This window comes from Hydractinia symbiolongicarpus, chromosome 1 (assembly GCF_029227915.1).
Source record: "Hydractinia symbiolongicarpus strain clone_291-10 chromosome 1, HSymV2.1, whole genome shotgun sequence".
In the NCBI taxonomy this organism is placed as follows: Eukaryota; Metazoa; Cnidaria; class Hydrozoa; order Anthoathecata; family Hydractiniidae; genus Hydractinia; species Hydractinia symbiolongicarpus.
In genome coordinates, this window is record NC_079875.1 from 4,220,527 (window position 1) to 4,244,099 (window position 23,573).

General features: G+C 33.4%; 4 protein-coding genes across 4 annotated transcripts in view; 1 reads left to right on the forward strand and 3 right to left on the reverse strand.

Moving 5' to 3' along the window:
• The window catches only part of LOC130631490 (early endosome antigen 1-like), a 29,841-nt gene extending 27,542 nt beyond the window's left edge, over positions 1-2,299 (reverse strand). The window contains exon 1 of the mRNA XM_057444401.1: positions 2,092-2,299. Coding sequence (XP_057300384.1) covers positions 2,092-2,224 — 133 coding nt within the window. The 5' untranslated portion in view covers positions 2,225-2,299. The remainder of the gene's footprint in view (positions 1-2,091) is intronic.
• A 3,659-nt stretch (positions 2,300-5,958) lies between these two features.
• Positions 5,959-15,315, forward strand: LOC130631651 (m7GpppN-mRNA hydrolase-like). Its single transcript, XM_057444415.1, has 9 exons — positions 5,959-6,089; positions 11,475-11,626; positions 11,770-11,897; positions 12,100-12,198; positions 12,274-12,354; positions 13,137-13,208; positions 13,393-13,505; positions 13,947-14,212; positions 14,289-15,315. Exons 1-9 carry the CDS (start codon positions 6,007-6,009, stop codon positions 14,828-14,830), a joined length of 1,536 nt encoding a protein of 511 aa, XP_057300398.1. The 5' UTR covers positions 5,959-6,006; the 3' UTR covers positions 14,831-15,315.
• Positions 15,316-18,576: 3,261 nt separating this feature from the next.
• On the reverse strand, positions 18,577-19,351 carry LOC130642058 (bifunctional 3'-5' exonuclease/ATP-dependent helicase WRN-like). Its single transcript, XM_057449439.1, has 2 exons — positions 19,341-19,351; positions 18,577-19,204 (listed from the first exon to the last, which is right to left on the reverse strand). The coding sequence occupies exons 1-2, from the start codon at positions 19,349-19,351 to the stop codon at positions 18,577-18,579; spliced, it is 639 nt and encodes a 212-aa protein (XP_057305422.1).
• A 117-nt stretch (positions 19,352-19,468) lies between these two features.
• LOC130643328 (probable ATP-dependent DNA helicase RecS) lies at positions 19,469-20,158 on the reverse strand. The gene has a single exon (XM_057449625.1). It carries the CDS (start codon positions 20,156-20,158, stop codon positions 19,469-19,471), a length of 690 nt encoding a protein of 229 aa, XP_057305608.1.
• Positions 20,159-23,573: the final 3,415 nt, after the last annotated feature.

The following is a 23,573-nucleotide window of genomic DNA, read 5'->3' on the forward strand; positions in this document are numbered from 1 at the left end:
TAATACTGAAAGACTTATTTGATACCATTCAGGAAAAATAATAAGAACAGGATATAATACGATTTTTGCAACACCTTCCTCCTTTATGAATTTTAAAATAATTTTTACTGCTGTGAAAGACTTTAAATATTGTCAACTAAACTATAGTATGTAAAAAGATTTTAAAAGATGGTGCAAAGAACATTTAAAGAACACTAAAATTTTTTATTAAAATAATTTTTCTGAAAAAACACAAGAGAACTTTTTACTGCATAACTACAGTGCCGGTCCCCAGTAATTATACACAAGTAATAAACTACGGGTACGAGTAATTTTTTTTGTAGGTATTCCACCAGTACGCGACGAGTATACTGCGCGTACGAGTACTTCAAAAATACTTGCACATTTTTGATACTGTACTCAAACTGTACTCGCTAGCGTGCATGGAAGGGAAACGGTAAAATTAAACGATAAACTTTTACATTATTTTCTAAAAATGTGTTTCAGTGTTTACGTTATTATTTCTTTTGTTTTTTAATTAATCAGGACAATGTTGGGTTTCAAACAATCTCGTTGTCATATTTTTAAAAGAAAGAACAATGTTTTCATACGTTTAAGTAATATTATAGCCATTTCGTTTTTGATTTTTAAAAGAACCCAATACTTATGACCTTACTGCACTTACGTGCTTTATTTTTTTCTCTCAATAACGATTTCCTCGCTCTCTCTAAAACATGATTCTGAAGATTAATTTTTCTTTTGTGTTGAATGTTATTCTAATCTATTTATAACTTTGCAATCATATTGAGTATATAAAAATTATTTGCTTCTGGTAATAGAGCAGTATGGCAGGTATCATTTTTAGGTGTTATTTGCATGTATTTTTACCAAGCTATAGTGTCCAGTATTAAATTGATAAATGCTGTTAAAAACAGTAAAAAAATGTAACAATTTAGTTTAATGATATTTATTTATTTATTCTTTCTTTTCTTTTTTATATTCGCAACTTTCAAACACCAGGTCACCACAAAAAATGTGAAAAAAATTAAAATACAATTAATAAGACACATGAAACTTTGTCCTACCCATTACTGCCACTCAATTTATTATGCCAATATGATTAATAAGATAAAAATGGATAATAAAATTATAAAAAACATGAAAAAGAATCTTTCGTATATCGTTATTACAGACGATCTGTAACAATTTAATGTTTTGTTTCATTTTAAGCATTTTTATGTAAACTAAAGAGAATTTGCTGCAACATAAAAAAATATAATGTATGTATAAGGTAGCAGACAAATGTAAGCTTTCTATATTATAATGCCTGTATACGTCTGTCTGTCTGTCACGCAAAATGGTAGCTTAGCTGCGCAAAAGCGAGAAGCACGCAACGCGGTATAAAAAGGACGGGCGAACCTGTGGATTTTTTACGGGCTAACAACTAGTCAATAAAAATTATGCTACGACTAATTCCCGTTTTTTATCTTATACTCGCACATGTACTCACAAATCATTCACTTATTGTACTCGCATGGGCAAGAGGCTATACTCGAGGGTACAGAGTAGTATACTCACCGATTTCATACTCGTCTTGCACTGTACTGGTCATTTAATGTACCCGTACTCGTATACTCCTGTATAGTTACTCGGGATCAACACTGTATTAAAAACAAGTTTTTGAGCATGCAAGTATTTTTATCTTTTCACCTTGACAGCTAGTATTTTAATAATTTAAAACAACAAAACAAATTTATTCAAACATTTTTTTAGTGACACTACTATTATTTTTATTTCAGAACAAAAAATATTAATAGCATTCGTGATGCAAAAATACATATAAAAATTTGCTTGTGGTAACAAGCATTTTGTTGTTGTTGTTTGTTTTTACTTCGCCTTCACCTGTAGAACAAATAATTAAGTTGAAGTCGCCCAATGTGGTTCTTGTATATTCTGGCTGCTTTTAGTAACACCAATGGAACAACCATGTTTAATGGGCTTTTTTCGTATTTGACATTTAAAGGAGGGGACACCAAAAACCTTTCCTCACATTGACTAAGCCTTTGACACTAAACATTGTAAAAATCTATGTAAGCAAATGTTTAAACATACCCGTTCCTTCTGAATCTGCTTCAAATAATTCTGCCAAATCAGATGTTGAAGGTGGCAGGCCAAGTTCATTTAATTCTGTAGCAGTTTGAGTTGGATCAACTTTGCTCTTTTTCTTTGGTTTTGATGCCAACATGACAAAAACCTGTTATTTTTAGAGTTTCATTGACAATATTTGTAAATTTTTTTCTAAAAGATAATTTTTGGAGAGATTACACAATTATTTGCCAGTAAAATCCCCTACATAATCCCATACATATCTAGCACCACACACCTTTATACACGCTTTAAAATTATGTGACAGTAGAATTCCCTGCATAACAAAACAAAAATAGTAATAATCTTTACTCCCTGAAAAAATTAATTTTCACTTCTGTCAAGACAAAATTTTCAAAAGTCTGTTCCAAATCTATCAGGACACACATCATGATGATAATACTATATTTACACATCAAAAGCACATTATACAAGTTATTACATTATACAATCACAATCATGTGCAATTTATATTGCAATTAAAATTCCACGTTTATTTTATGGAATAACTCTTTATGAAATTAGCAAAATTATTTGCCAGTTTAAATAAAGCCTAAAGCCTAAACAGGTTAATCAAGTCTGTTATCTCATTGAGTCACTGCTGTCTCATTGAGTCAATAAACTTTGGCCAAAGTTTTTAAAAAAATACAAGAAGCCCTGGGGCCTCTAAGAATTTCCGCTCGCTACCAAAATATTTGATAAACAACCTACTAATTCTTTGTGTTATCGTGCCAAACATTCGTAGAGGTTTGGTGCATGAAGCCTTAAAGATAAAGCACACAAGTGACATTATATCTTACAACAAACGCAAACAAAATGAAACGCGTCATATTAAACTCACATTTTGAAAGAAATAGCTAACAAGAAATACTGCCTATCATTCATGGTTGAAAGTCTAGCGATTGAAAAGTTTATGGTCTTAGTTGACAAAAAATCAAAATTTTGATGTGACCATCATTTTCAGCATACTTTTTTATTAACTATGCCAAATTTGGCCGAAAATAAAGTGGTTTTAATTTTTGGACCAATTTTGGCCTAAAATGGAATTTAGGTGACAAAAAATCAAAATTTTGATGTCACCATTATGTTCAGCATACCTTTTTTTGTTAACTTTGCCAATTTTTGTTAAAAATGAAGTTGATTTAATTTTTGGACCAATTTTGGTCTAAAATGATATTTAAGGTGGCAAAAAACCAAAATTTTGATGTCACCATCATGTTCAGCATACTTTTTTTGTTAACTGTGCCACATTTTGCCAAAAATAAAAGAGTTTTAATTTTTGGACCAATTTTGGCCTACAATGACATTTAGGTAACAAGAAATCAAAATTTTGATGTCACCATCATGTTCAGCATATTTTATTTGTTAAATGTGCCAAATTTTGATGAAAATAAAGTAGTTTTAATTTTTGGACCAATCTTAGTCTAAAATGACATTTAGGTAACAAAAATGAATATTATGATGTCACCATTATGTTCAGCATGCTTTTTTTGTTAACTGTACTAAATTTTGTCGAAAACAAATACCAATTTTGGCCTGAAACGTCATTTAGATGACTTTCCAGTACTTAGGGAGCTTGGGTACGAAGTTTAAATCTGTGACGTTGCAATTGACCATCACTAACAGGGTTAGTTAGTTAGTCATTTATACCAATACTATCCTCCTCTCAGAGGAACGTGAAATCCCAGAGTCAATTTCTTCTCAAAAATTGCTCTGAAAGAAAAAAATGACGGCTTTAAAGAATTTCCTACGCCTTTGGGCGCGGAAATTCAAAAAATGGACTACTTTCACTTTGTAGTCAGAGGTAGCTAACAGCCAGATTGCAACAACCACAGTTGCTGCTAAATAAGAATCAGATCCAAGAATTAAAAATATTGACCAGGATAAAAAACTCTTATATATGAAATTAAATAAAGGCTAGCCGACTTTAGAATGTTCTCTTAAAAGCTATGTTTCGTAGTCAAAATCTTAAAATTGGTGTGTCTTAAGATTTGCTCATGGCTAAATATTGTAACTATATTCTTAACTTAACATGTGAAAACATATAGAAAACAAAAATTACAAAAATAAAACGCTTTTAAAAGGATAAAAAGGTCAAACAATGACCTATATACAAACCTAAAACCTAACATTGAATTCAATAACTTCTAATTCTGATCATTGCATGTGGCGAGAAAAATCTGGCTCTTTAAAAAATCAGGGCTCATGATTAGTTTACTGGCAATTACAACAAGGTCAATAAAAACATACCACATTTGTGATTTGCACCCCCAATAATTCATGCATGGTTAGCACAACCCACTTTTTAAAGCCAGGCAAAATTCGGGTATTGTTAATACAGAGAAGTGACTTGATTACGTAGATATTGTCAAACAGAGGTTAAAATGTCTTTATTATTTCATTTACAGTCAAATGTTACGACATCAAAACTTAGGTGAGGGAATCTCAGCAATTGTCAAGGCAAGCAAGGTGATTGCGCATTAAGTTTATTTTACATCCCACAGAGTTATTTTGAATGAGCCACACTAAGTACAACTATAAGAAGGTAATATATTTAAAAAGACAATATTGAAAATGATGCAGACTGGCCATGAGGTGAAGCTTCAGAAATAGCAAAACAATTAAATAAAAAAATGATGCAATTCACATGGCTGTTTCGTAGCGAACAAAAATGTTTTAAAAAAATAATTTAATATAGCTATATATCCTCTCAGATTAAAACAGAATATCTCAAAAACAAAATAAGATTTTCATATTCTGTAAAAAGAATATTAATGTCAGATAAATTTTCCATTACATATATTATTATTGGAGAAAAAAAATTTGGACAACTGTCCGAAATTGATAAATTTATACCAAAATGTCAAAAATGTCTTAGCTAAAGAATAATGTCTTTCTCAATACAATATATTTGGAATGAATTTAAGAAAACATCTTTTTATGATTCACAGGTTAGATAGATGTGCATATTTTACATGGCTAGCCTCACAAATATCGAGGAATATACCCTGTCTATTATTTCCAGGAGGGGCCCTGGCGTAGATGGAGAGTCCTAGAGTATTTAATGCTCATTTTGAGCTACGCAGACCCAATTAGAGCCCGCGCTCTACTAGACAACTCCCGGCAACATCCAACGGCCCACACAGTGTGCCATCTGCCCAATTTCCCTCACATGGCTTGGGTTAACCCGGGGCTATGGTAACATTCACTCGCCCATGTTGAATCGCCGTCAAGAGGAGGTAGTAGGTAAAAAAGGTATGGAAACATGACAATATGGTAACATACAAGAAGGCTACAGCAAGATAAATGTTACAAAAAACTCAGGGCAACAAATAAATGCAAAATAGAGAAGTCCTAAATTCAAAAAAAGGTTTTCCAAAAAATAACGAAAGAGTCATCGAACCTAGTTTTGTAGCGAGCTAGCTAGCTACAAAACTACTTTAACAATGCTCACAACATGTTCCTCTTAAACCACATCAAGTAAAAAGGAAAATTACTAGGCCCCAACTAGCTTAAGTTGAGTTTAATAGCTATAGGCCAAGAGTCAGTCCGTCAGTCTTGTTGCTGCGATTTCTTTGACTCGATAAGTTTTCTCGGTTATACAAAAAATTTTTGCTGGCCATAGCTACAAAGTAAACAATATATGTGCCTGTCTGGTTTTCTAACACTCGAACAAATGTGTAGATTTACCTTATGGATATCGAGTCTTTAAATTATAAATTCTCAAAATGCATGAAATTATGTGGGATAATTAGTAGTACTTAAAAGAAAAATACGTTTTAGCAAAAAAAATTTCTTGTTGTTATGTTGGGCACCTTCCGGTTACTTTTGTTTTAAAAATTCGTGTTTCTCTAGCATAAGAAAGCTATTCTTTTGCCGAAGATGTCTGACGAAAATTTTGGAAGTGAGTTTTCTAGTGGCCAATATCCACAAATTCCCAAAGATGTCTTACAAGATTTGTGCAGGTAAATAGCGTTTCTTTCGAATCAATATAGCATAGAGTTTTCCATAAAGAAACAACACTAGTTTTTATTCAAAGTACATAGCTAGTTGTGTCACAATATTTCTAGGGAGTTTCGTTTTTTCACATATGCTGAAAGTTACCTCATTTAAATGTAGTGAGTGAACAAACAAACAAAAAATGTTTGTTTTATACATCTAGTTTAAGTGTATATGAATTTTTTTAAAAAAAGGTTACATATTGTTAAATTCTTATATTGAGTCTATTTTGTCACGGGATGTTAGCTAAGCTTTAAAATGATATCTTTTAGATAAAGAGTTGCTAAGCTATAGTGGATTCGCCCACATACAGCTATTGCCCAATAAGAACTCTCATAATAAGTTACGCATAGTAAAAATTTAATTAACTCTGAGTTAATTACATACTTAGGCCACCATCAAAAATATGTTGTGTTTGCGTCCTGAAGACCCCGCAAAACTGAGTCAGGTGGGCGATCAGGCATATTTTTTCCCGGGATTTTCAGATCGGAGCAAGTAAATATGTAAAAAACAGTATAGCGCCACTTGACATTGTTTGTAGACCATTTTTCGCTGCCCTGTCACGGCTGTTTCCACAGCTGTTTCAGAGCGGACAAAAATGCTACAAAAAAATAATTCGATTTACCCTCTCAGTTAAAACAGGATATTATTAAAAGAAATTTTTTTTTGGCACCTGTCCGAAATTGGTAAATTTATGCCAAAATGTCTAAAAATGACTTAAAAATTATCATTTAGATAAATGTCTTCCACAAAATCTCTGGAATAAAGTTAAAAAAAACATGTTTTTTATGGTCCACAGCTAAGGTTAAATATCTGGAATGAAAATTACTTAATTTTATTACTGTCCAAAATTGTCCAAAGGGTTATTTTTGGGCTAAATGTGTAAAATATGTGAAAAACAGTCTATGGAGCCTTAATGTATGCTTAAAGTTCGTTTGTTAACTAAATAAAAAACATTACTTTGGATTCTAAGACCATTTAAGATGATGTAGATGAAATATTAGTCTGTCCGAAATTGTCCAAAGGGTTATTTTTGGGCCAAATGTGTGAAATATGTAAAAAACAGTCTATGGAGCCTTAATGTATGCTTAAAGTTCGTTTGTTAACTAAATAAAAAACATTACTTTGGATTCTAAGACCATTAAAGATGATGTAGATGAAATATTAGTCTGTCCGAAATTGTCCAAAGGGTTATTTTTGGGCCAAATGTGTGAAATATGTAAAAAACAGTCTATGGAGCCTTAATGTATGCTTAAAGTTCGTTTGTTAACTAAATAAAAAACATTACTTTGGATTCTAAGACCATTAAAGATGATGTAGATGAAATATTAGTCTGTCCGAAATTGTCCAAAGGGTTATTTTTAAGCCAAATGTGTGAAATATGTGAAAAACAGCCTATGGAGCCTTAATGTATACTTAAAGTTCATTTATTAACTAAATAAAAAACATTACTTTGGATTCTAAGACCATTAAAGATGTTGTAGATGAAATATTAGTCTGTCCGAAATTGTCCAAAGGGTTATTTTTAAGCCAAATGTGAGAAATATGTGAAAAACGGCCTATAGAGCCTGAATGTATGCTGAAAATTTGTTTATTAACTGAATAAAAAACATTACTTTGGATTCTGAGGCCATTAAAGATGATGTAGATGAAATATTAAACTGTCTGAAATTATCCAAAGGGTCACTTTTGGTCCTAAGGTTTTTCAGGCCAAATATGTGACATCTATATATTAAATAAAACGTCATTCAGAGTCGATGGTTTCAACATTTTAGTTTATCATGCTAGAAGAAAATACCTTAAGTTGTGCATAAATATTTTATTTATTATATATATACAAGGCAATCATTCTGTTTCTTTATAAATTGTATAAAATAGCACCCAATCTTGTGATAAAGCCAAGTTTAGCCAGCTAGCTAGCTAGAAACATCTTTAAATTCAACAATTTCATCTTGAGAAAGCCCACCAAAGTCTTAACTAAATATAAAAAAGAAGTATTAAGTTACTTAGCTACAGAACACGGTGCAAAATGCAAAACTGTAGGACCAAAAAATAGCTACTCTTTACAGAAATATATAAAACAGGAGAAGCAAGATTAAAAAAGATAACAATTAGCCATGCTTAAAGTTTTACAAGCTGTAAAACAATTTCTTAAACTTAAGGGTGCTCTAATAGCACAAAAATAATAATAAAATCCCTGCAAAATAAAGTAGTTTACTGTTTTGTCCCTTACCTCGTGCTCTGCCAAACTTTAGCTAGCTAAAAAAATGCAAAGACACCGTTGTCTTTCTTTAAATTCCGGTTTCAAACCAGGATTCCAGGGTCGAGCAATTAAGTCCAAGGTAAACACCACGCGCCGTAATTTTTTTGAAAAAAACCATACCTAACAAAACATTAAATAGCATCGCTATGACTCTCTTAGAAGTTTAGATATTTATTTAATTAGACAGAAAAGGGATCACACTAACCAAATTCCCGTGCACCACTTTATAAACTTTTTCTTCTTTTTTTTAGCGCCTGAAGAAGACTTTAACTTAAAATTTAAGTAGTTTATAGTTTGTGAGACAAACGATGCACGGTACTGGCCGATGGAACCTTGTTTCCAGGCCCCCCATTCCAATTGTCAAGTCCGTAGCTAGTAGCGCGGCGTTGCCAAGAGGTTGGAAAGATGGTATACTTTCGCCAAAAATAATGTTTTTTTTTTTAAGTTTGTGTGTTTTGTTCGAGGAAATAACTCGAAATCCATAACACACATGTATAACATATTTATATATTTAAAAAGTGGAAAAGTAGATCGTTTTAATACTTTTTTATTTCAGTTAAATTAAAACAATACAAAAAAAGTTTCAATAACTTAAAAAATTATAAAAATACAAAATTTCAAAAAAAATTGTTGAAGCCGTTTTAATTTTGTCCGCGGTTTGACCGTAGCGAAACAGCCGTGCTGTAAACTGTCAGTAACCACAGGAGTTCCCTAAATGAATTAATTTTTACAGAAAATAATTTTCGCGACTTTTATGTGAATTTTGCATAAATTAGTTCTGGCGAAAAAAAATTTCTTTTTGAAAAATATCTCGCAAAATTTTTTTCTGTTTTTTTTCAACTAACCGACTCCGGTTTTTATTACTAAAAGTGGGTCGGTTGGAGGACACGAACACAACATATTTTTAATGACGGCCTTGGTGCTGTCCTCCAACAAGAGGGTGCCGATAAGCTGCAAACAGCCGCATATATAAGGGCGAGTTTGGGCGACTTTTCAAATTAAATTGGCGGTTGTCCTCCGAAAGCATCCACACTTTCCCAAACTTGGCCCGATCATTCCCGAAATGCAATTCCTTCTAACATACCATACAGACAATAGTTGGAAGAAGGCGCTTGAAGAGAGAGTTAAAAAAGTTTATATATAAGTTATTTATCCAGTAAATCTTATCAACAGTTTTTTCAAGAACTTTGCTACCACATAGTAAGTTTATTTTAATTTTGATAGTTTTTTGAATCAGTAGTGTCTGTTTTTAATTATTTTTTTCTGGCATTGTTCAGGTCTATGTTGGTTTTTTACGGCCAATACTTGAATTTCTTTCAAAACGCCAAACTTGTCCAAAAACGCCCGCACTTTTTACAGCGTATGCGGTTTATTGACACCCTCGTCCTCTAACCACCTCGCCAATAGTTCTTTACCCACACTAAATGATTGGAATAGTAGACTCAAAAACTTTCCACTGTAAAAAGAAAATTGGTGCCCTAATAATAAATACTGTAAAAACAACCTGTCATTATTGTTTTATTTTTCATTGTGGTAGTAGTAAATAACAAACAGACCAAGTGGTGCAAAAAGTTTATGAGAAGTGTGTTTTTGTTGTTATATTGGACATCAAGCTCTTCAAAGTAAATAGATGGTTTTCTGTGTGACAATGTTAGGATTTCGTGTTGAAAACATAGACATGTTCATGTATGCACATGTGCAAAAAATATAAACAACAGACAACTATGATCAAAGAAATCCAGTGAATGATACTTTTGCTAAGATTATCATTCTCAGCTTAACGTCCGTTTTCCATGCTAGCATGGGTTGGACGGGGTATATTAATGACCCTCTTCCAATCTGATCTAGACTGTGTTAGATCTAAACTCAACTTCTTCTGTATCAAGTCTGTCCTTATAACCTACCGCCAAGTCTTTCTTGGTCTGCCTCTGGGCTTTGCCCAGGAACTATCAAGTCTCTACACTTTTTTACCCAATTATCCCCATCCATTCTTTCCAAGTGCCCCAGCCAAGTCAATATATAGATCTTTTAATATCAGTAAATTTTAATTTCGTTGCTATATATTATATTTAGTTTAGCATAAAAGGTAGTGTAAGAAGTGTTATGTTGTACGGTAGTGAGACTTGGGCAGTGAAGCAGGAAGATCTTGACCGTTTAGAAAGGAATGATATGAGAATAGTTAGGTTGATGTGTAACGCCAGTCTGAGAGACAGAAAGACTTCAGATGAGCTAAGAAGCAGGCTAAGTCTCCGTAGAATTAAAGATGTTATCCAGATAAGAAGATTGAATTGGCTGGGGCACTTGGAAAGAATGGAGGAGGATAATTGGGTAAGAAAGTGTAGAAACTTGATAGTTCATGGGGCAAAGCCCAGAGGCAGACCGAGAAAGACTTGGCAGGAGGTTATAAGGACAGACTTGATAGAGAGGAAGTTGAGTTTAGATCTAACACAGTCTAGATCAGATTGGAAGAGGGTTATTAATATACCCCGTCCAACCCATGCTAGCATGGAAAACGGACGTTAAGCCGAGAATGATAATGATGATGATAGTATAATGGTTAAGAAAATAACTTAAGGGTGGGTTGGCTTATACAAAAAAAATTAAATCATGTTAGAGCAAGAAAAAATAAAGATAAAAGAATAAACTTCTATAAAAGTCAACCACTCAATATGTTTAAACTTGTCTGTTGACCCTGGATAACTTCCACCTACAACATTTTTTTCTGTAATACACCCTAAATATCTTTAGGACACTGACAATTCTTTTTTGACAGTGTTTTATAACAAGTAGCAACTTTATCTCTAAACTTTTGACAACAAAAATAATTCTGGATTTTTGTTAAAAAAAAATGTGATGTCTAACTGGCTATTTTTTTGCAGAGATTTCATTTAATTTAGTTTGGGCCCTGAAATAATTGGAGCTCCCCTTGTTTTCTCCCACCAAGTTTTTGGCCTCAAAGTTCAGTCTAATTCAGTGAATTCACTAAATTCTAAAATATTTCTTAATATTTCTCATGTTATCAAATATACATTAGCTTTCTTTATTGTCTTGTTTTAAAGGATGAAAAGTTCTCCTAATTTTTTTTTAGCCGATTCTTGATCAACATTCCCGAGAATGAAAAAAATGACATGGTTCGTATTTGTTTTCAAATTGAACTGGCTCATTGGTATTATATTGATTTCTGTCGTCAAGACAACACAGAGTTACCTGTTTGTGGAATGAAAGCGTTTATGTCAATAAGTATCTTTTCAATTAATCCATATCCTCTTGAATATTCGTTAAAACAAGTAAATGAAATGGATGGCACATTGTTATTCTTCCATAATGAAATTGTTGTAATTGCAGGCGTTTTATTATGTTGTCACCTTAACAATTTTTATCAGTATTTACTGAATTTCAGTTTTTGAACAAAAGCAAACAATCCGTACAAACAATCTTCGATAATTGGAAGAAGTACAAAGTGCGTGTTCCTGTGTTTGGAGCCATCTTACTTGACGAATCTTTAGAAAAGGTATAGATTTGCACCATTTTCTTTGCTAGGAGGCTCCATTCAGGAGGCCTTACTCTGAGATAGTATGGATAAAATTTAACTTAAAATTAGGAGTTTTAGGAGATTTTATTTTATCATATACGACATGTGATAAAATAAAATCTGTGTACTTATACTGAAACTTTTCTTAGTGTGTGTGGTAATACCTGTTTGTTTTATATAGTGCTTACTGGTTCAAGGGTTCCACAGTAAAACCAGTTGGGGATTTCCCAAAGGTAAAATCAACAAAGACGAGGGTGATTTAGATTGTGCAATTAGAGAGGTTGGTAAATTGTTTTTTCTTGGAGCAATAATTTGGTTAGGTGATTAGTAAATGACGATTTTTCATTTTATGTAGGTGTACGAGGAAGTAGGATATGATATTACACCTTTGGCGCATTCCAATCAATTTCTAGAAAATAATATACATGATCACCAGGTTTGAAAAAGTTTTTTTGTTTGGTTATATGTTTGTTTGTTTGTCTTGCGAATTGTTTTTTTTTAACAAAAAAATCAGGGATTTCAACAGAGTATTATTTAAGGGAAGAAATTTTCACAGGAGGAAATTTCGCGGACATTCTATTTCGTGGGTTTTTTTTGTCAAAATCGCATTTCACAACATTTTATTTTCGCGGTTGAAGCATGATCATGAAATTTGCGCCATTTTAATTTCGCATTTTGAGAAAAAAACATGGATTTTGCGACATTTTAATATCGCGATTTAGATTTGTCGAAATTAGTTAACACAGGCATAAAAAGAATTAAATACATCTACTTTTTGTCGTACACTTTTTATTTCGTTATTATAACAATTATTCTGTGAATTCAGCAAATAAGTCGGTGAAGTTTATCACTTATAATCGGATGCGCAAGGACCATATCCCAGGATTTGTCGCTTGTCATTTGTCATCTGTCATTTTCAAGAATGGGCTGATAACCGTTTCAGTAGATGTATGGAAGCACTCTTTGATGAATTTTATTGGGTAACTCCACACTGATTATTTGACCTGCAACCCGAACAGGACGTGTTAAAAGATAGGGTTTTTTAGTGTATTTTAATTTCGCAGTTCGCGTCTAAATCCATTTTTCGCGACATTTTAATTTCGCGGTTTCTGGGATTCGACCGCAAAACCACAAAAATTTCTTGTTGCAAAAATTTATTGCCTCACAGTATATTCATGAATTTTTCTGCCATATGTTTTTGGAATGTTTATGTTTTAGGTCCGGCTGTACATCGTTGCTGGTGTAGACGAGTTCTACAATTTCAAGCCGAATACAAGAGGTGAAATTAAGGTAACTATCATACAGCTCTGTTTTACTTTTCTTCCTAAAGAATAGATTCACTAGAGACAATGTTATCCTGAAGTTCGTAACCAAGAAATAGTTTTCTCTTGTTGTTTCTCAAACCACTTTTCACAAGCTGCAATCAAACCAATTGTTGGCAAAATTGTCGAAAGTGCTTGTGGGTTTGTTATAGGCTATCCGTTGGTTCAACGTGTCTCACTTACCCACACATAAAAAAGATATGACACCCAAAGATGAAATTGGATTGAATGCAAACAACTTCTTCATGATTCATACATTTATCAAGTATGTTGACGTTGTTATGACGTTGTTTTTGTTTGTTTGCACGCACAAATTTAAAAAATATCTGGTTAGCAAACTTTGTGTTTACGATAGTGTTAAATTTTCTCCTGTTGAAATTTTTATAAAATCCATTTTTTGCTGTACACTTCCATTTATAAAGACGTGATGCTGTTTCTTAAAAAGATTTTATAACACAAGAATAGTTCACCACAATGTGGAACTGTTAAAAAGAAGGCTATAAAGTAATCCAGGGTTTTTGCTCTACTGAGAAAACCATGATTATCGATCACTTTCTAAAGGAAAAATCTAAAAACCCTACAAATAACCATGGTATTGTTTAAAAACGTGTTTTCTTGCTTCTCTGTGCTTAAAAACCTTAGGTAAGATGTGCTTAAAAAGGAGTCAGATTGACAGACAACCTGCAAGGTTCTGATTACGTTTTAGACCACTACGCAAATGGATATCTGACAAGAAGAAAAGTATGTCAAGTCTGTCAATGAGTTCTTCGCTTAGCATGCTGTATCAACATACATCGCAACACTATTATCAGGCTAAAGATGGTAGCCCAAGAAGTGATGAACATAAAGAATTGATTAAACAAAGAAAATTGAGAGAAGCAGAAGAGTACAAAAATATGCATGTTATGATGAATCCCTTACTTTCTCAGAGAAGTAATGAGGAAATGCTAAAGGGTATGCTTGGCATGGCTTGTAAGTTGTTTTTTGTTTAATTTTTGTCCCTACACCTCAAAACTCCTCAATACTCCTCAATTCCCCTTATTTTTAGCTACTCAGTCACAACCCGAAGCCATCCAGAGATTACTGACAGGTACAGTTAACATGTCTCCAGTAGCAACTCCCGAAAAGCGTTCCAAAACGAATTTTTCACCTATGTCTTCTAAAGGACAGGCCTATAGCGCTCATCATGCCAGCCCAAGCGAGTTTGCTTCACCTCGCTCCAACAAAGAACATCGTAAAGACAATGACGAGCATAGTAGATATCACAAAAAAGACCAAAATAGACATTCACGTTCAGCGGCAGAATCATATGCACAAAAAGCTAGTCGGAATACAGGCTACCAAAAAGATTCTCTGTCGAGAAGCCAACAAAATGTATATACATATCACTCGCCAAAAAACTCGCCAGCGAGTACTCCTTCTCGAAAATTGCTGTATTCTACAGAACAAAATACAGGTGGTAAAAACCGAAGCAACACGAAAACCAATATAAAAACTAAACCCGGTGGGCTGAGTGACTTTCGTTTCGATTCGTCAGCGTTTTTAAATTTTAAATTTAACTATGACGAGATTTTAGCGTCGTTGACGTAGCCATACTTAATTTGTCACGACGTTTAGTGTAGCTTTGTCTGACATTGTCTGTTTGTTTATTGTCGGACGTCGTGACGGATTTTGGTCGTCATCTGTGTATGTGACTTTCTAAACAGTAGCTTAGTTTTTGCTTCTTGGTTTTATTTTGTTTTATACTTTATTTTATAATTTTCTTGTTTATTTCTAACATTCGTGCAGCTTTACTTTATTGTACGTGTTCCTTATGTAATAGTATAATGTCGCCAAATATGCTTCGAACGGCTGCTTTCATATGACCTAAAAATTATAATTGTTATTTGTCCTATTTAACCTTTTTTCAGGCGGAATGAAAGGAATAAAATTTTCCGATTTACTTTATCTTCCATACTTACTCTCTCATAGCCCTCGCTTTATACTCTCCACCGTTGTGAATTGAAGCTATATATAGTTTAAATAATGTAATGCTTTTTTTTTATTTTTTAAATGTAAAAAAGTTTTACTTTTTAAAAAAAATATTAGTTTTACTTGCATCTGTATATAAAGGTCCCGTTACACGTAGCAAAATTTACAATAGCAAATAACATTAAAATACTTCCACAAGTTTTTTATGTTTGCATAAGTTTTGAAGATTTCAAATAAACAAAACAACAGTTTTTTGCGCGCTCATTTTAAAAAATGGATTGGGAGGAGGTGAAAGTGGAAGAAATGAAAGTGAAGAAAAGTCAGCGCAAAAAAAAGAAAGCAACACAAGAGTTTTTAGGTGTGACCAGGGTTTTTTGAGACGAATGAAAGGAGTCGTTCGCTTCTGAAATCCACGGGTTTGCCCGTGCGTAAAATTCCACGGGAGTTCCCATGCCGTAACGAGTGGATAAAAGTATATTCCATAGAACGCCGTCTTCTCTCGTGCGCAGACAGTCATAAAAAGATGTTGAACATTTCAGTTATCTTCAAATAAATAGAGAAACTTTGTCTGATTTAAGAAGATTCTACTGTACTTGCATAAGTTGCCGCATTTGCAAGCAACGTAAAAATTAGAAAAGAATACGAACTGGCTTACACTTTATCCGATTTTGATTTATCACCAGCCACATGTAACGGAGGACATTAAGAAGCTATAAAAAAAGTTGTTCGTCTCCGCCCTGTTCTCTTGAAATCATTGTCGTAGTAGAAGGTAATGTATTAGAGATAACGCTAACATGCTCCCCGATAACAGTAAAAATAATGATAATGAGATGACGTTATGAGCATGATATTCTCAATAACCTTCCAGTGTTCGATTAACCCCCCAGTTGGGTTAAGTGTCACAGAATTATATAGGCACATGAAATAAAAAAATTTGCGTGGTTATAGAAGGGAGCAGTGTAATGATTGTGGTTCTTATTCTTATCTTATCCGCCCTCTAACAAGTTTCTATGAACCAGGATACCTTGATTTTTGTTGCAATGAGTAATCTTTTAAAACTCCTTACGAATTACATCACAAATTACAACCTTCAAAGTAATTCTGGCACCTATTTATGTAAAAACCAATAAAACTAGCGCTAAACTACGTAAAAAATAATCAAGTCAGGTAGACCGCTAAAAATGTATATTTTATCATCGAAAAATCATAACCAAAGATATCATTTAAAGTATACTTGCATGAAAGTCATATTAAGAAAAGTCTTTCTTAAAAAACCAAGCGTTTGTTAACATCTTAACATCATCCGCAAAAATTAAAATCAGCGGAATTTTTGATGCAAAACAATTAAGGCATTTGTAACCTCATTTCCAGAGCATTCACTCTTATTTTGATTAATGTAATAGCAGCGAAATATAGGCGCTTAAAGGTTGCATCCGACAACAAGTTAACCTTAATCCAACCTCGTCCCCAGGACCTCTTTTCGCTTTTTTGATATCGGGGATGGCGCGAAGAAGAAGGCCCTGGTCCCCGCCGGTCGGATTTGTAATATGATTGGTAGCCTCACTTTCACTAATTATGCTTAAAATTTATAAACATTCCGCGAGTGAGACGAGTCGCCCGTATCATCAAGTTATAAACAAAAATGGTAGCCCCTCTGTCTGGTTGAGTGTCTGGTGCGCACATGGGAAAAGAAACTTGGATGGAAAATAAAATAAAAAGAAGAGGCAATTTTTTCATTCTGAAAATATAAAATAAAATGTTATAATTGGTTTTTCTACAGAAGTGAATAGAGATATTTATGTAGCTAGCTATTTACAAGAAAAATAATGGTTTGTTGTTGATATGTAGTTTTGCAAATATATACATCATATATATACACTATGTGGCAAGCTCAGTACTAGCTAGCAGTAAAAATATTTTGCCAATGTAGGTGTTGTGATTAGCTAGATGATAGTATATCTATAAAATAATTAAGAGTAATATAGCGGGAAATAGTAGGTTTGTGTACTCTACAAGGTATTTTCAAATTGGTAATCCCAAAAACTTAATTCTGAATGAACAAAGAAAATAACAAGGTAAAGTATATATACTTTTGGCTATAACTAGCTTACATTTTTTTTAAAATTGTGGAAAAAATTTTTATTATATTTTTAGGTACAAACTACACCAAAGAAGTTATATGTACGAAAAGAATACGATGAATGTCATTGCAGGGTATGTGCCAAAGCCTTGAAAAAAAGCATATGGTGATTATATTTTCAAATAAAGCAAAAGAAAAACAATTGCAACAAAAAATTGTTAGAACATGTGGACTTGATATTACACAAGAGGATTTTTTAACAAAGTTAATATGTAGAAACTGTCACACGTTTATAAATAAAATGTGTGAATTTCGAAGGTCATGTCAAACTAATCAAATCGAGCTCCGACAAAAAGTTTCCATTAAGCGGCTGAACACTTTTTCACCCAGGAAAGACCAGGACAAAAAAAAGGTGTTATTGGACACTACACAATGTTTAAATCAACCAAGAAAAAATGTCTGTTTCTGACAATAAATCTGAAGAAAAATCAAACAACAGTATAGCAACACAGGATATTTACAACAACACATCAACAATAAATATTAAATCTGTATATAATAAAGACAGTGACAAACTTTCATCTGAACCTTTTAATATATATCAGCAAAATGCTATTGAGAGAGCAATCCATACCAATCAGCCATCTGCTTTATCACATGTTATCACACAAGTACCGCAAATGGATATATTACTCAAAAAGGACATAACAACTAAAATCAATAATGCTGGCAAGAAACTGTGTAAAAGTAAAGGCAACTCATCTGTATTACTTAGTAAGGATTATACACAGTTGTCAAGCCATACAACAGATGAATTGTGGAAGGAATTAAGTGGTAATTTTCCTTTTGTTGTTGACATTTTCAATACTTTGTCAGGTAAATCATGTGATATTGCTGACTCTCCGAATGAGCTAAAAATACAGTATTGTTTTTTATATGCAATCTTGATGAAAAACAGATGGCATGAACTCAGTTTAATTCAGAGAATCAATAGTGTTTTGCTGATTGAAGGTGGATGCAGCAAACAGGTAAGGTTTAACATATATATACTTTCATATTTATGTAAAAAAAATTATAGAACATAAAATTTTCCTAAAAGTTTACAGAACAATAAAAAAATAAAAAGGAACAAAATATCAAGAACACCAATGTCTCTTTCCAAACCAAAATAGATTTGGTGTGTCAAAAATGTAAGCATCATAAGCATATATAAGAAAAAGTAAGCATATGTTAAGGCTGTGCTTAAAATACACTAGGCTTATATATAAAAAAGGTGTAATTTATCTCATGCATACATTTTGCATTTAGCTGCAAATCCGACTAAACAAGCTTGGCATTTGTTTGTCTCTTTCAAAAAAAAAACCAATGACTCTAATGTTGATGGAGGACTTATGTGAATAATATTAGATATATTTGGAGCATCAACACCCATACCTAGAGCAGTTGTAGCAAATACTACTCTAATTCGTGAATCTGACTTCTTTAACTCCTTCAATATATCCTCTTTCATTTGTGTAGTACAAGAAGCATAAAACTGTGCAAACAATCTTGCTCTAGGACAAATATTGTCACCAACATAATGATTTCTTATAACATTTTCAAATAATTTGTACCCATACCCACAATATCTTAAATGCATGTAAATTATTGTCATGGGATAGTGTTCTCTTTGCACGTTTAATTTTTCAGCCAACGGTTTGAGAATAACTTCAAATCCTTTCAAACCCAAGTTAGAGTTTGGGCGTCTTTGTATGTTTAAATACACATTTTTTCGATTTGGCGATACAGCAATGACTTTATACATAATAAGGGTGAGCGATTTAATCAAATATTCTACAGTGTCTGGTGTAGCAGTAGCGGTTAGAGCCAATGTAACAGCATCTGGGAAAAGTGCCTTTAACGTAGACAACTCGCTAAAATTTTTCGGAAATCCTCACCCCTATAAATCAAATAAAGCACATTAAAAGTTTATATTTTTTGAAGATACACATTATATATAATATATGTTATTATGTAGCAATATACAAAGTTTTAAATTTATGAATTTACTTGAACGGCATAGTTTTATTTATAATATATAGTATGTATGTATGTAGTTTTAAGTAGAGAGAGAAAAAATATTTTGTTTATAATAATTAAAAATACACACTGGAAGCTTGAGTTCACCATTGACAAAGTCAGGGTAGGCGAATTGATTCGTGAAGTGGAGACAACATCCAAAATAAAGTTTTACATTGTCGCATAACAAACATTTTAAAATTCGTTTCTGGCATAAAAGTGTTCGCCAGCCCTGTCTTTTTTTTAAAAAAAACACAAAAAAAATGATTCACTGGAGTGTTTTTACTTACCACATGCTTAGCTACACAATGTGCTTCATCTATAACACAACTGACAACATTTTCTTGGTAAACAGAACTTTTTAGCAATTCTCGTCCTCTGACACTAAGCAGAGATTCTGGGTGAGCAAATACTAGTTTTAATTCGCCATTGTTAATTGAAATTGGTATTTCAGGCTCACCATTCTCATCACACGAAAACAATTTTTCAGGCACAACTGTTAGCTCCAAATGAAGCACCCCAGCACCAGTACCTCTCACTTCTAAAACTTTCAACTGGTCCTCTATGATAGAATTAAGAGGGCACACCACCAATACTATATTTTGGACACTCTTTCTTGGCAAAAAGTCTGCCAACAAATGAAACAACAAGGATTTCCCAAATCCAGTAGGTAAAACACCAATAACATCATATCCATTTAAAAGATGCTCAAAACATTTAACTTGCTGTGGCTTTAAGATAATATTATTTATGTTATTAATTAAAAAAGTTTGTTGCAATCTACAAAATAATTGCAATATCTTGTCCATTTTGAAAAACGGAACCCTTTTAACACTTTAACTCGCCGTTCACTTTTTGAAATAATTTTAAGTTCTTAGTTTTACCCCATATATGGATGTCACATATCCATATAAAGAACTGTCGACATTTAGCAAAAGTGCTGACGCTGCAGTCTACACCCAAGATTTCTGGGTGTAGAAAGCGGCCGGGTCCAGGGCCTTCTTCTTCGCGCCATCCCCGATATCAAAAAAGCGAAAAGAGGTCCTGGGGACGAGGTTGACCTTAATCTAAAGGGATCATTAAAACACTACAGAAAAAAGTATTATTTAATGAGCAAGAAAAAAAACGGTGTTCAAATGTGTTACTAAAACGAAGCACGAAAGAAATTGAGGAATAGGAAAAATTTAGGGGTCCATCAATCCAATGCAATTTGTTGGGTGATGCAGGTATTAACCAACCTCGTTCCCAGGGCAATTTTTCGCTTTTTTGATATCCGAGACGGCGCGAAGAAATCATTTCTTCTCGCCGTCCGAGATTGTCAGAAAGAGAAAAATGGGCCTGGGGACGAGGTTGAGGTATTAACGCATTTTCATTTGATTATTATTATTTTTAAAGAATATATTTTTTGATAACTCAATAATCGGCATGAGCAAATATACAGAAGAGTCTCCATAACTCGAACGGCCAGGGGGAAAAGGAAACCGTTCGAGTTAAGGAGACGTTCGAGTAGTAGAGGTTTTCAAGTTTTTTCAAAATTTTTCCCTTATTTGCCTACCAGATGAACAAAAACAGTATATTAAGTACCTAGTCTTACTTATTGGGGGTTCTGGGTTGGTGAAATACAAAAACAGAGCGTTTTAGTTGCTTTTTGCTCAAATTTTTTGAAAAAAATCAGTTATAATTGATTGTTTACAAGTATCATCATAATCTCGTTTGATGTTTTTATTTAAGTCCTTTAGGGAAGCCAACATTTCTTCCCCAAATTTCGAGAAAACGCTTTGAAGCAGTTCCTTTTTCAAGCTCTTTGAGGGTACTGTAATTTATTTTACAGGACTTGTTATCGGCTCTACTTCTTTTTGACCCTGCCACAGACGCCATTGTCAGATTGCTATGAAATTCTGTTTTTGAAAATTGGTTGAGAAAGCGTTGTCGTTCGAAACACAGACAAAACATTAAATCATGCATTCGAACAATATAAGGCCCACAACACACGTAAACATTAAAATATGAAAATGATAAAGAGTTAATGATCAGGAAAACTTATCAATTTTTTTCAAAATGCCACAAAATTCGAGTTATGGAGTCAAAAACCTTCAAGGGACAAAATAATCTGTTCGACTTAAGGGAACATTCGAGTTATGGAGGTTCGAGTAGTAGAGGTTTTTTTATAAGAGTTTATTAGGAAACTTTTACGGTGCCAACGATTTCGTTCGAGTTAAGGAGACGTTCGAGTAATAGAGGTTCGAGTTATGGAGACTCTACTGTAATGTTACGTACATCCCGCTAAAAAGTACACACCGTGTAGGTTATATCTATGACTTGATTCCAGTTCGTGACACCAAAATCATTCAGTTTTAGTGCTCATTTGACGGCAATTGTTGCATTTATACTACGACGAAGCGTCAAGGTTAATTCTTAGTTCTGCTTTTTTCCCATCTCTATCACTGTCATATGTCACCCACGATAAATCAGATAAATCCCCGCTACGTTTAGGTGCAAACTGGAAACGAAGTACAACATTAGAACATTCAGATTCATCCGAGGATTACATAACTGTTGCAGTACTTAAAGCTTACACTCAAAAACAAGTTTGTTTCATATGAAAGACCTTGGAAAGTTGTCTGGGAATGAATTTTATTTTTTTGAAAAAGTTTGATCGGTTGTCAAGATTTCAGACTAAGAGGTACCGCTGATTACGTTAAATTATGACATCATCTCCCTGATTCTGAAAGACAATTGCTGTTACCAATGATAATTTTAATGATTAAATATTAACATTCATTTCAATATGCTCAAAAAAACCTAAATGGCTAAAAACATATATAAGTGATCATATCTTGGTAAAACCTTTAAATATTACACTGAATTATCTATCTATCATAAATATTTTTATATTTTTTATTTTATGCTTCGAAACATATCAAGAAGATTCTAGACACGCAGATTATCACCGTAGGACAACCTAGATCCTAAGACTTGTTGTCTCTTTTTGCATATTGAACGGCTATCAATCAATAAGCACAGTGCCAATAAGAGGCAAAAAGTCCTGGGAACCAGATTGCGATAGAAGGTATCCTATAATCCTTTGGCCTCTGTGACGTCAATTACGCAGCCATTATGAATTTCAAAGTTCGAGAAGAAGCGTGAGCCTTATAAAGTCGCATAGAGGCAGCAAAAAATTTGAAAGTTTATTCACAATTATTTGCTGTACTAAACTTTTCTGTAAAAAACAAATGTTATTTTCTTAAATACTTATATGAATAGAACTTAATTAGGTGGCATCATTAAAATGTCGGAGGCAATCTTTAATTTCAATATTGGGCGCTCCGTAACAACAGCTCAGGGGCCGAGAGACTCTGAGGACAAGGATGAGACGTTGATCATAACAATACCGTAAATGACCGATCAAGCGCTCAGGGCACATTTCCGTTACACTTTCGGTAACCATTAAAGAGGAGGTTGATCGAAAGTTATAATTGCGAGGTTTATCTTGTTTTGTCAATGGAATGACACTCTGACATATATGACATGGTAAGAGACATATTTTCGGTTGCATAAGTCTCTTTGACTAATATTTTTAAGAAATCATATAAGAAGAAGAAAAATTTAATTGTGCTGTAATTGTCACAACGAGGCTGCAATTGTGCAAATACTCTCATAATTTTTTAAGACCCTGAGACGAGGATCAGTTACGCTTTTTACGACCCTGGGGACAAGGATGAATTAAGTTTTTCAAGGCCCTGGGAACAAGAATCAGTTACGTTTTTTACGACCCTGGGGACAAGGATTAATTAAGTTTTTAAAAGCCCTGGGAACAAGGATCAGTTACGTTTTTTACACAATGTTGCAGGTCATAGCAGCATACTACGAGCGTGACAAACTCGGAAATCAACATTTTACTGGGGGTGCGAGGATGGGGATCTGTGTATTATTGCTATTTTCAAAAATGTCTCAACACTTTTGGCAACGATTGTAGACTTGATGGATAATTCATGCTAATTATCCGAGCAAGAACGAAAGAAGCCTGTTTAAAAAATAACATGCACTGCTTGTCGTTTGCGTAATAGGTGTAGTTTAAAGACAACCTTGTTCCCAGCGCCTGTTGTTTTCTTTTTTATCTCCGGACGGTTTGTTAGAAAAGATACAAGCTGCCATGAGGAAGAGGTTGGTTTAAAGGGATTTTTGCATTGAACATGATATTTTTGTATCTTAATGAGGATAAAA

Coding starts and splice junctions, on each gene's coding strand:
- LOC130631651 (XM_057444415.1), top strand. CDS start 6,007: ATGTCTGACGAAAATTTTGGAAGTGAGTTTTCTAGTGGCCAATATCCA. Junction 6,090..11,474: donor GTCTTACAAGATTTGTGCAG/GTAAATAGCGTT, acceptor ATTTTTTTTTAG/CCGATTCTTGATCAACATTC. Junction 12,199..12,273: donor TAGATTGTGCAATTAGAGAG/GTTGGTAAATTG, acceptor CATTTTATGTAG/GTGTACGAGGAAGTAGGATA.
- LOC130643328 (XM_057449625.1), bottom strand. CDS start 20,158: ATGGACAAGATATTGCAATTATTTTGTAGATTGCAACAAACTTTTTTA.